At 42.4% G+C, this 12,500-nt stretch overlaps 1 protein-coding gene and 1 pseudogene across 1 annotated transcript in view; both read right to left on the bottom strand.

The window, feature by feature from the left end:
- The window catches only part of Lama4 (laminin subunit alpha 4), a 141,963-nt gene that overhangs the window by 35,691 nt on the left and 93,772 nt on the right, over positions 1 to 12,500 (bottom strand). The window contains 3 exon segments of the mRNA NM_001309447.1: positions 2,085 to 2,224; positions 4,109 to 4,288; positions 6,452 to 6,568. Coding sequence (NP_001296376.1) covers positions 2,085 to 2,224; positions 4,109 to 4,288; positions 6,452 to 6,568 — 437 coding nt within the window.
- Positions 8,203 to 9,185, bottom strand: LOC102550544 (M-phase phosphoprotein 6-like; annotated as a pseudogene).

Raw genomic sequence — 12,500 nt, 5'->3', positions numbered from 1 at the left:
TAATATTGATTGGGCTGATGTGTACAGTCACATAGCTTGAGGGTCTATTCCCCAGTGCTTGGGGCACAGCTGTCTCCCGTTTGTTGAGTAGAGATCCATGTATCCCAACAACCAATTAAGCAGTGTGTGGGACTGGACCCTACCTGTAGAACTGAGAAACCGTCTCCCTTTGGAGCTGAGTGAGAGCCCAATGGCTGGGTAGTCTGTCTTTAGAAAATGACCTTTGCTGTGTGACCAGGACTCCAGTGTTATAACTCAATATAAAGTATATTGAATAATATCACCAAGAAAACAATAACAAAAACTGCATTTTTTAAGATGACTCTTATTTTCCTCACTGTATTTTACACAGTCTCACTGTATTGTCCTAGAAACTTCTTACGCATTCAGGATGGCTTTAAACCCACAATTCTCTGTCTTTACCCCCAAAATTCTGGGATTACAGGCATGCGCCACTACCCTCAGTTTAAAATGTCATTTCTTGATGTATTTTAAAGATAATAAGTCATGAAATATTCACAGAGCTATCCAAATAAGATAATTCATAAGGCAGCAGCCTTTCTTACACAATGCTTGAAAGTCACATGTAATTACCAAGAATAATCCACAGTGCTAGACAACAACTAATTTCTTAGTCTTGTTTCTACCAGTCCCTAGATGTATGTTTGGTTTAGTATGATTGCCTCTTCCTCCTTCTCTTCTTCCTCCTTCTCTTCCTCCTCCTCCTCTTCCTCCTCCTCCTCTTCCTCCTCCTCCTTCTCCTCCTCCTCCTCTTCCTCCTCCTTCTCCTCCTCCTCTTCCTCCTCCTCCTTTCCTCTTCCTCCTCCTCTTCCTCCTCTTCCTCCCCCTCCTCCTCCCCCACCACTTCCTCCCCCTTCCCCTCTCCCTCCCCCTCCACTTCCTCCCCCTCCCCATCGTCATCTTCTTCCTCCTCCCCAACCTCCTCACCATCATCATCATCTTCTTCCTCCTTCTCCCCCTCTTCCTCCTCTCCCTCTTCCTCCTCCTTCTCCCCTCCTTCTGCCCCTCTTTCTCCTCCTCCCCCTCCTCTTCCTCCTCTTTTTCTCCTCTTCTTCCTCCTCCCCCTCCCCTCCCCATCATCATCTTCCTCCTCCTCTTCCTCCCTTTTTAATTCTTCTCAAGACAGGGTTTCTGTGTGTAGCCCTGGCTATCCTGGAACTTACTTTGTAGAGCAGGCTGGCTCAAACTCTGAGATCCATCTGCCTTTGCCTCCTGGGTGCTAGGATTGAAGGCGTGTATCCCTATGTCTAGCTATGTTTGGTGCAATTCTTATTTGGTTGTAAAAAATGAGGTTGATCTATAAATCAATAAAAACAAATTAAAGAGAGGCCCACACACGAGTCCTCGTTTGGCATATGGGGATGGTAATTGGGTTGGGACCTGCTCTGACAATGCTGGCTCCAGGTGTGGTGTTGCTCCGTGGCCTCATTAACAGAGCCTAAGGTGCCCACCTTTGCTTAGTTCCTTCCCCTTGTGATTCCTTGGTTAAGTCTGCAGAGCAATCAATAAAACTTTCACATAATATGTGTTGTACCAGGGAAGTTTGCAGGTGGGACAGAGGGACAAGACTATTCCGTATGCGAACTGCAGTAACACAGCCATTAAAAACGAATAATTCTAACACTGGGTTGAATCTTTTGATCGAAGCTTAAATGGATTTCTGTTGTCTGTGTGCTTCTCTGACTAGAACTTTGTGGTTAATTCTGGCTCCACGTTAGGATAACCCTGTGACTTAAAAGACGATGAGTTGCCGAGCTTTCATTGGTTTACCTTTTAAAAAGAAGGTTTCTTTATTTGTATGTTTCCTGAGATGTAATCTGGCCTTGAAGCCCGGTGGCTGGGTACTTGTGGTGTAGGTGAAGCTGGCCTGGAACTTGCCGTGGTTTCTTCTTCCCTCTGCCTCTGAGTGCTCGGACTATAGCCATATGACACCACACCCTACAGGTTGACTTTCCAAAGCTTCTCATGTGATTCTAGTAACTGGCATATTAGGAAGGTGCCAGGCCTCAGGAGCTGCTGAGGGATTGGAACTCAGTGTCCTTTCCCCACCTCTCACCACATACCTTGCTGGCAACACTCCTGGTCTGAGCGATGAGCTCTCGGACCCTCTGGATGCTGGCCGAAACATTGCTTGCAGGCCGCTTCTGCTCCACAGTACGGAGCTGACCCAGAAGCCGGGGAACAACCTCAGTGAGGTTTCTCACTGCAACAAGGAAGATGGGTTACTCGAATATTTAATTCTAATTTAAAAACAAGGTGAGGTTCAGCAAACATTACCTCTGGTAGATCTGTGGACATCACTTTTAACCTTACGAAATTAATAGGAGAGCTCAAGGCGTCATCCATTCTGTTCTTTTCTGTGACATTTAGAGCACATATTGATTTATAAATGGAACACGGTGCATGCTGACTTTCAGTGCACATTCTAAAGGGCAGGCTCCACGGCAAACATACGGATGTTTCTTTAATCGTATAGCTTAGGCCCCACCTGTCTATAATATGGGCTGATACAACAGGTGAAACGCAGTGGTGCACACTGCTGCGGCTGCTGTTACGGTGGAGATGTTGTTAGGTGGAGGAAACCAGGAGCATGAAGCCAAAGCTACCTTTGCCAGAGAGAGAGAGAGAGAGAGAGAGAGAGAGAGAGAGAGAGAGAGAGAGCATTGTTGCAGTCTCTGATGAGGACCCAGGCAAGGGGACATGGCAAACAAGACTTTTCTGCCGATGGAAAGGTATATAACACAGACTTCTCACTCTTCATGTAGACTCTAAAGTCTCTTACATTGCGGTGCGTTGTTTAATTTACTTTGTAAATGCTATTTGAGAAAAGAAGGAGCTTGAGACAATTTCAATGGGTGCTGGCTTTGGAGCCTATTAGGACAACATGGTGGTTTGAATAGGAATGGACCTCCTAGACTCATCTGTTTGATGCTTGGCCTAGAGGGAGTAGCACTATTAGGAGGTGTAGCCTTGTTGGAGGAAGTGCGTCACTGTGGGGGTGGGCTTTGAGGTCTATGCTCGAGTTTTACCCAGGGTGAGCATCAGCTCCTTCTCCAGCACTAAATCTACCTGGATGCTGCCATGCTTCCTGCCATAATGATAATGGATTGAACCTCTGAACCTGTAAGCCAGCCCCAATGAAATGTTTTCCTTTATAAGAGTTGCCTCGGTCATGGTGTCTCTTTGTAGCAATAGAAACCTTAACTAAGACAGAGAACTCGATAGGACAAGTGAAAGAAGATGAAAATAAATTTAAAACACAGAAAAAATGCAAACACTGAATAATGCAAAAACAACCCCCCACCCCCAGAAATATCAGCTATGGATTAGTAACTCTTTTGAATTCAGAGGTGTTCTGTAAAGCTGCTCTGGAGATCGGTTTGTAGAGAATGACTAACAATCCCAGTCACGATTTGTCATGACAGTGGTAGACAGTGATATCCAAGAGATTATGAATGAAATGTGAGCATGGAAAAAGAAATTCCCTGTTATTACGTGATTTTAAACTACATATACCAAACTACATTAGGTAGACATTAATAGATACCTTTTCCATTGTTACAAAATGGTATATATGAATTGGCCAAGACACATAGTTGGCATTTGTTGGTAATAATCTGATTCACTCAAACAAGCAGAATAGGAATACGAGTTAGCGAGATCAATACCATTTGCTAGATTTTTTTCTTCTAAAGCAAGACAATATTTTGCTGAAGTTATTTACTCTAACATTTGATTAAACTTTTATGCTAAAGGATCAGTCTTACATTAATAAGAATATTTGCTATTATTATAATTGCTGTCATATAATAAAAAAAAACTACTTCACCAATTTAACTACAGTATTACTTCTACCAAGGCACCTACCTGTAAATTTATGTATAATTCATGTAGGTATATACATATGTGTCTAGAATCTAGATAAATCTAGACTCTAGGTAACCACATAGATGAGCAGGGTCAAATATTTCTTTTTATAAACCAATTTCTACAGCATCCCAACCTAATGGCTAGGGTGGTGCACACTGTATCTTATCAAAAGCTGTGTGGAGTTTAACGGCCAGCTCTTCAGGTAGACCAGATGTACCTGCGTCCCGAGCGGAGTTCACTGCAGTGTTGTAGGCAGAAGAGTCAAAAGTCTGAAGGTTCTGTGACCAGTTGCTGAGGTTGTTAGCCATCGGTGTGGTGACCTGTTGGACGGCCATTGTCGTCTTGTTAGCTTCCTCAATGATGAGCTTAGTCTGGCCCAGGCGCTGGTGGGCATCCCCTGCACACAGAGTAGAAGGATGTTCCCTTTACTGGAGAGCACGGGTGGATGTCATTTCAAACAACGGGGTGAAATGCACCTCAAATTTTGGGCTGTGAAAGGAGACTAAGACATTCGAATTTAGGATGACTATGTTGTAAATTATATGAACTGGAATATGATTTGTTGGTAATAATCACATCAACAGCCTTGATATGAGTTGGTAAGATGCTGCAGTCCCAATAATACCAAAATGTTTAACTAAAATGTTTTAAAATTAAGAAGTAAATTATAAAATCAAGGCAACAATCAGCAGCAACAACCAGAAACCTTAATATTTATTTAGGTTAGCAGTCTGATTAGAAAGCGACAGAAAATGCCCACAGAGTTTCAGCTTCTGACTTGCTCACATCTGCACTTCGCCATTAAAAACCTCTTCCTTTTATGGAAAAGTAATTTCTTGTAGAAGAACCCCTGCCATAAAAGTGATGCTACATTTAGAACAGAAGTAAATTATTAGGGAAAGTTTCCTTTTTCAAAAGAAAAACATGGTTCAGAAAAGCTTTAATGGTAAGATCCAAGTCTCACTAAAAAAGTATTACATGTTTGGGATGGGATTGCCCAGAATCCACACGAGGCCAGAAGTGGTAGCACACGTCTGTAAGCCAGTTCTCCACCACTCCTGGTAGAGCCAGGAGTATCCCTAGAAGCTTGTGGACCAGCAGGGAGCAGCAAGGATTACCACAAGTTTGAGGCCAGTCTAGCTGGGGTACATACTGAGTTCTAGGTGGGCCATGGCTATGTGACAAGACCCCTACCTCACAGAAACAATAAAACAGCCAGGTGTAGTGAGTCATAGCTGTAATCCCAGTCTTGAGGTAGAAACAGGAGGATCAAGGCCAGTTCCAAGACCAGAGAGTTCCAAGAACTAGAGATCTTGTTTCCAAAAGTGCAGACCTTGAAGGTCAGAACCTGTGGTTGTTCTTTGACTTTCAAAGTGCACAATGGAGCCATGATATGATATATGCTTGTGCGCTCTCTCTCTCTCTCTCTCTCCCCCCCCTGACTCTCTCTTTTCTCTCTCTGTCTGTCTCTTTCTCTTTCTCTCTCTCTCTCACAGGCACACATTATACACACATAGAAGCTGCACATTTAAAATAAAGATAATGTAAGTTTACAATTACAATTTTTTCTAGATAATGGGATTATAGATGATTTTTCCTCTTTTGTCCCCCGTCTAATATGGGTTTCACATTTTTCCCTACAAGGCTAATATGTTACTTTTGTAAAAAAAAATACTTAGTTGATATTTTAACTTAAAGTTTTTAAAGTGAAGAAACACTTTGTTTAATCTTCTGTGCTCTGGATCTGGCTGGACATTGGTTTGAATCCTGGATCTCCCTCCTATCAGCTGCACCCGTTGGAGAAAGTTTCCCAGCCCTGACTAACCTCAGGATTCTCTTCAGCTGGAAGGTCAATGGTGACTCTGACCTCCACAGCACAGAGCCCGGCAAAGTCTAGTCAGTCATCAGCTGCTCTGATCAGGTCTTTCAGCACATTCACATTCTCCTGGCCAGGGCTCCTGGGTTCCAAGGCCCGCTCATGCCAGCACAATACCCACATCCAGCAGCAGTGCCTTGCCTTTTGCTGCACCGAGGAAGGCACATCTGCGTTCAATCACAGCCCTTCAAGACACCTTGACTGGAGTCCCAGATTAGGAGACAGACGCACTCTTGTTTCTCTACTTGGTGCCTTGCTCTCCTTGCTTATTTGATAAGAACAACTTGATATCTAACAGAAGGATGCTGTTTATAGTGGGGGCCAGAGATATCCAATGACCAAATTAGGGCATTCTTCGAGCAAGGAGTAATGTTGACGAGAGAGAGGTAACCAAGCAGCACAAATAGCACAATCCAACTCAAACACATACGTACATACGCATGCAGCGCAGGGCATAGAAGGAAGGAAACACTTCGTTTAATGCTCATCTCTGGGTGATATGGTCACAGCTTTATTTCTAAGGGTAGTTCTTGGGGAGAGTAATGAAATTTTTTTTTGTTATGAGAGAACAAATACGTGAAGATGAGAAAGGAGCTGATGACTCAGGAGTCACTTAATCCCCCTTGCAAGGTTGTTTTACACGCGTGGACAAACACGCAGGGCCTTGAAGTTCTGCATCCTTACCTCTCTCTGCTGCCTGGAGTTGCTTGACAGCCTCGGTCAGTTTGTCTCTGAGGGCGCCCTTCCTCCACAGGGCTCCTCCCACGCGCCTGCTGGTGTCAGCCACGGCCTCGTCACTGCCTGTGGAGAAGAAGCAGAGGGAAGTACCAGGAGGTCCATGATGCCGGAAAGACGTCTCCATCTCAGCAGTATCACCTCTGACTGGTATAACGGACGCACACGCACTATTCTAGCACTGCAGAAACAGATGGTCATTTCTGGAAAATGGTATTTAGAATAAAAGGTACAGGATAGCAGAAAACTAGAGACATCGGTTGGGGTGACATAGGATGCCACGATGCTAATATTTTGAGAAACAGAGCAAGGCTGTGACTAATACAGTCTAGCAGCACAAATGATAAAGTTAAAAAAAATCTATTTATATGATTGCCTGGTTATAAAAGAATCTGACTCTTCCCCACCCCAGTTCTCTGAATAAAATTTTTATAAATATATGTCATGTACCTAAGACACGGCACAGATTATATGTGCACAGCCTGGTGAATTTTCACACAGTGAACACTAAATACAGCCATGTGGATGCCATCAAGACAGAGCATTAGGAGCACCCGGCAGGCTCCTGTGGACCCTGTATATGATTAGCCTGAGATGACCACTATTTGGAGCTCAGTCTCTGTCTGCCGTTATCGAGTTTTAAAGGTTTATTTTACTTTTATTTCTGTGTATATGTTTGTGTCTCCGCGGGGCATGTGTCTCTTACTGTATATGCTCACAGAGGCCAGCAGAGGGCATTGGCTCCCTTGGAGCTCAGGCTATAGATTGTGAGCCACCAGAGGGAGACACCCTTGCATCCTCTGCAAGAACAGTTTGTCCTATTAGCTTTCTGGTCCCTTCACTTTGCAAAGAGTTACTTTATTTTTAACTATATATGTGTATGCTAGAGGGTATGCACACATGAGTGAAAATATTGTGTGGTTTTTAAATTCTCCCCAGTGACACGGCAAAGTACTATAATTTCTATATATTTGTTTTGAAAGCTATAAAGTTACGTCTTGAGATCTTTTTTCCCCCATTTTCATTAGCATCTTCCAATTGCAAAACACAATGGATTTCATTGTGGCACTCCACACGTGTATATAACATGCTTGAGCATCTTCAGTCCTGTATTCTCATGTCCTGGCCCTCCTCACTGTTCCCTTCCTCTACCTTCTCCTCCTCCTTCCATGTGTCACGTCTATTGTTTATTTTGTCTTTGATTAATTATCATACAAATCATCAACCATTAACATATCATACATATACAAATAAATGTACAAACACCACCACTCAGACCATTTAGTGTTGCTCATGTATGTAATCCTTTAGATACTTTGTTCTTACTTTTCAAGACTGGCTACTGGGGTTTTCTCTCTCTTCTCCCTAGGAAATTCCAGAATTAGTTTACCTATATCTCCACAGCGTTACAGTGTCTCAGCGAGCATTGGATGGTTCCCATGGATACATGCTGTAGGACTGTCTGTTTCCCAAAGTTGGGTCTTTCAGTGAATATGGTATTGTTTTTCTTAACCCTTACTTCAATATTTTATTTGTATTTTTGAGCATATTAATTGCACACAGTACTGAGCTCTACCGTAGAGCATCCTTATGTCCTTTAGTAGTATGCTCTGGTTTTATATGTGCCACTCTTATTGAATTCTATTAATAATGTTCCTAGGTCTTTGATGCCATTGCAAACAGTGTTATTATTTTTTTTAATATAAAGCACGTTTATTATAGAACATTAGAAAAAGATCCAGCTGACTGTTTAAAATACACAAACCCCACACTTCTACTCATGAAGAAGGCCTATGAGCATGCGAATACTCTGGGCTGAGAGCCATGTCTGTTCCTGGTCAATCACTTCTGAAAAGTTCTCAAATATTGAAATTCAAAGTGAATGATTTGCCTTGACATGATTCAAAAAGTAAAATATAAATGTAAGGGCAGTAAAACCAAGGCAAGAATTAGTCTCCAATCCTCATTCCTGGAGAGTAACTGAGAGCAGGTGTAGGTGTGTGCCCTGTCCGTGTGTATATTCACACAGAATCAGGCCAAAAGTCAAGGGAGCGGCGTGTACCCACATATGTGAAGCCCTGAATGCCGTCAAAAGGATGTAGAACGTCCATCATCCTTCTGTCTCAAGAACAGCATATTTCCAACCCTAGGCATCCCTTAGAAGGGACCAGTACCGAGGACAGGAGGGTGAATTCAGACCATGCTGTTCTCACAGCATCCACTGGATTACAGGCGTCCATATTAGTCTTCGGGCTTTAAGAACATCTTCTTAATTTTAATGGCTTTTATATTTCCATTTTCATCTTCTTCATCATTGGCTTCCTATTCTTGGCAAACATTTTCCCAATCGTTCCCTCCAAACTCTCATGTCTTCTTGCCATTTCTTCTTTCGACATTCCAATGTCTAGTATTTCCTCCTCTTCTGACGCTGCCACTCTGTTCCTGGAATTCATCAGAAGCATGAACTTCTCAACTTCAGGATTAAGGCCTCTGAATGGCATCCTTCCGTAGAGAATATCTTCACACAGGGAGAAGCTCTGCTCTTCTATGATGAAGCTCTCCTTCTCCTTCAACTCCGGCAAATCCAGGTACCAGTGCTCATCCCTGATCATCTTCTGTTCCTCCTCTTCCAGCTGTTTCTGGTTTTTCGAGTCCAGGCCCCTCTGCATGAACTTCATGCGCAAACAGTGTTATTTTAAAATGCTAATTTCCGTCTATTTTTTTTAAATGAAGCTAGATTTTTTTTTTATGTATAGAATCGGTAATGGGGATAGTCTGTCTTTGCAGTCTCACTGGAAGAGCCTTTTAATATTTTATTATGAACATGTTTGCTGAATATTGCTTGATTATTCTTTAGTAGATTATGGAAATTTCCTTCTGTTCTCTGTTTACTAAGAGTTTAAAAATATTGGATGGGTGCTGTTTTATTAATGAAGTGAAGTGGGTAGGAAAGGGGTGAACTGGGAGGAGTTGGAGAAGGGGAAGAACAGGACAGAATATATATGTATGTGACTTATAGATACATGTTATAGAATTGTCCATCATATATATATATATAATGGACAGATATATATATGACATATATATATTTATATTTCCTGTGGATAGTGAGATGATCATATGTTTGTAAATATAGTGGGTGGGCTACAATATGTTAAATGTTCCTTTGAAATCCTATAATAAATTTATGTTTTTCACCATATGCTATCAATTCTATACGTGGTGGATTTGATTTGCTAAAAAATTTTTTTTTGAGCTGGGGGTCTTGTCCTCTAGTCTAAGCTGGTCTTGGCTTTGTAGGCAACTTCCTGCCTCAGTAGCCTCCCGAACGTTGAATCACAGGCATCAGCCACCATACCTGACTGATTAGGACGTTTGTATCTTTAAGAGAATTTGGCTTGCATTTACCCCTTTTCTGTGTGCTTTGGAGGTTTTGGTATTTACATTTTGTTGACTTTTATAGAAAAACTGGAGCATATTTCTTTTGATGTAGTCTCCAAGTGTTGGTATAAAAGCGGTGACCTTCTCTAAAATTTCGAAAGAAGTCACTGGGAGCCTGGAGGCTTCTTTCTGGGAGAGTTAAATGTCCAAGTTAAGGGACCTGGATCATCTAGTCTATGTATTGTTTGTGAAAGGTTTTGGGGGTTGTTTGTTAGTTTTTGTTTTTGTTTCCCTCAAAAATAGGTTCTGGGCACGATTTCCAAACTAGGATGATTCTTGAGTAAATCCTAGTGGGCTGTGAAGTTGTGTCTCTTTATCTGAACTGAAGACCAGTTTTCCCAGTAACTAGTGGTTTCTACTTCTTGACAAATACTAAGTGAGTTGCCTTGCTTCTTCCCTTCTGTTTCCTCTGGTGGGCTTCTAAAAACCGGCATCCCCCATCCCCCAGGGCGCCGTCTCTCCTAGCTCACTCACTGAGTGCTTTGTTACTGCTGTGTAGAGTAGATATCTACATGGTGGAGCGTCACCGTTTCACTGTCAGGAAAGACGGTGTGACCAGGAATGGGAACTCACTTCCTCTAGTGTTCCGAGAATTTCCCAGCATTCTAAGAGTGACTTAACATACTTGTTAGTGACAGCATACGTCCCTTCCCACTTTTTCAAAGTTTCTGCTTTCACATAAGGCAATACAGAGCTTTAGTTTTTGTTTGGGGGCCTGTGACTGCATTAAATGCGACTTCATTGAACTCTATGTTCAGGACTCTTGCTAACAATACGAGGCCGGAAACTTATAGAAAGAAACGCTTTGCTGCAAGTGTTTCCTGACGGGCCACACTACCGTCTTTCCAGAGGTTTATTCCAGATTGTTCAATCTCTTACGGACAATGAAAAAGAAAGACAGCCAAGAAATGAAAGTTACTCATCATAGAAAGCCATTTGAAAATGGAGAAATGCTAGCCTGGTATTAGGACTTAGCTGAGTACATGAAAATCAGAACTCATGCCACAAACATGCTTGTGGCCCTAAGGAGAGAGTTCTGTCACGTTTAGGACCACTCGCGTGGCTCTAACTCCTTTATGTTGTCCTTTGTGCATGGGAAGGAACTTAACCCAAAACAAAGAGACCAACAAACATGTGACCAGATCTGCCAAGCAGTCAAAGAAGCTGGTGAAGGAGACATATTGGATACCAAGTATGGGACTCTGAGGGCATGCTATTCCCAGACAGGAAGGTTGTTTTCAGGAGGCCCAGTGGCTCGATGATGATTGGATTCACTGAGACACATGGGCAGAATCGGCAAGTAGAAAAGAATGCTTAGGAGACTAGATGGTAAGGCTCGCCATATGCTGGCCCTCTCCACACAAGAAACAAAACCATCACACAGATTTGCCAGCACTTAGCTTTGAAAATAGTTTGCTGTTAACATCCAAATTTGTTATTGCTAGTATTCTCACTATTTTCCAGAAATCATATCAGAATTAGCTCTATAAGACATTAACATGAATTCTGGGGTAAATTAGGACAGAGAAAATTAATGGCATTCTTATTACCTTTGTCTATCCAGAAAGCACAAAATATCAGTTGCCTTGTGGTACTAAGCATGCAGAATATGAAAATCAAAGTGTGCTCATTTCTCTAACATAAATATTTTTTTTCAGAAGAAGACAGAAAGATAGCACATGGTTGACTTGAGAATAACTGATCTGATAAAATTTCATAAAGCTCTCCATTTCCAACTCGGCTTGTTTTCAGCGGATAGCTAGAAATCAGTGAGATGCTTCCCAACTCACTGGCCAATGCTCAAATAGCCTAAGGGATGAGCTCATGACCTCAGGAATGAGGGCCATTGAATGACATCCTTGGACCATTCAGTTGTTGAGGTTTAAAGGGATCCCCTGCTTCACCAGGTCATTCTTTGTTCTGTTCTCAGCATGCTGGCTTTTACAGCAGTGAGGACAGCATCTTCCCATGTGTCCTTTTTTTTAAAAATTTTTTTATTAATTTTTATTTATATGAGTACAGTGTAGCTGTCTTCAGACACACCAGAAGAGGGAATCAGATCTCATTACAGATGGTTGTGGGCCACCATGTGGTTGCTGGGAATTGAACTCAGGACCTCTGGAAGAGCAGTCAGTGCTCTTAACCACTGAGCCATCTCTCCAGCCCCCCATGTGTACTTTAGGCTGGCTTACCCACAGCCATCCACGGCAGCAGAGAAGCTGTAGCAGCGTAGACCCAACCAAGAGGTTTCCTGTCATCCCAGTCAGCTCTCACCGGGATGCTGTACCTAGTTACCCAAACCAACTCCCATAGGAATAATACCCTCCCTTCATATTCAAAGACCAGAAGACTCTTCTGGATGACTAATGAGAGATCGAATTATGGGGAACATAGTTTTCATGCTTAGTGCATTTGATCTTCTTGAATATTATGACCTTTCTATTGGCCAGCACATTCGATTAGCAGGAATTCCCACCACATGTTGGATAAGTGTGTTCCCATGCAGTTTTCCTACGTGGAGACTCTTCTTAAAAATCAAAACTTACTTTGAGATGCC

The sequence above is a fragment of the Rattus norvegicus genome, chromosome 20 (assembly GCF_021556685.1).
Source record: "Rattus norvegicus strain SHRSP/BbbUtx chromosome 20, alternate assembly SHRSP_T2T, whole genome shotgun sequence".
Lineage (NCBI taxonomy): Eukaryota > Metazoa > Chordata > Mammalia > Rodentia > Muridae > Rattus > Rattus norvegicus.
Note: the sequence above shows the minus strand (reverse complement) of the source record. Positions and strands in the feature narration are given on the sequence as shown.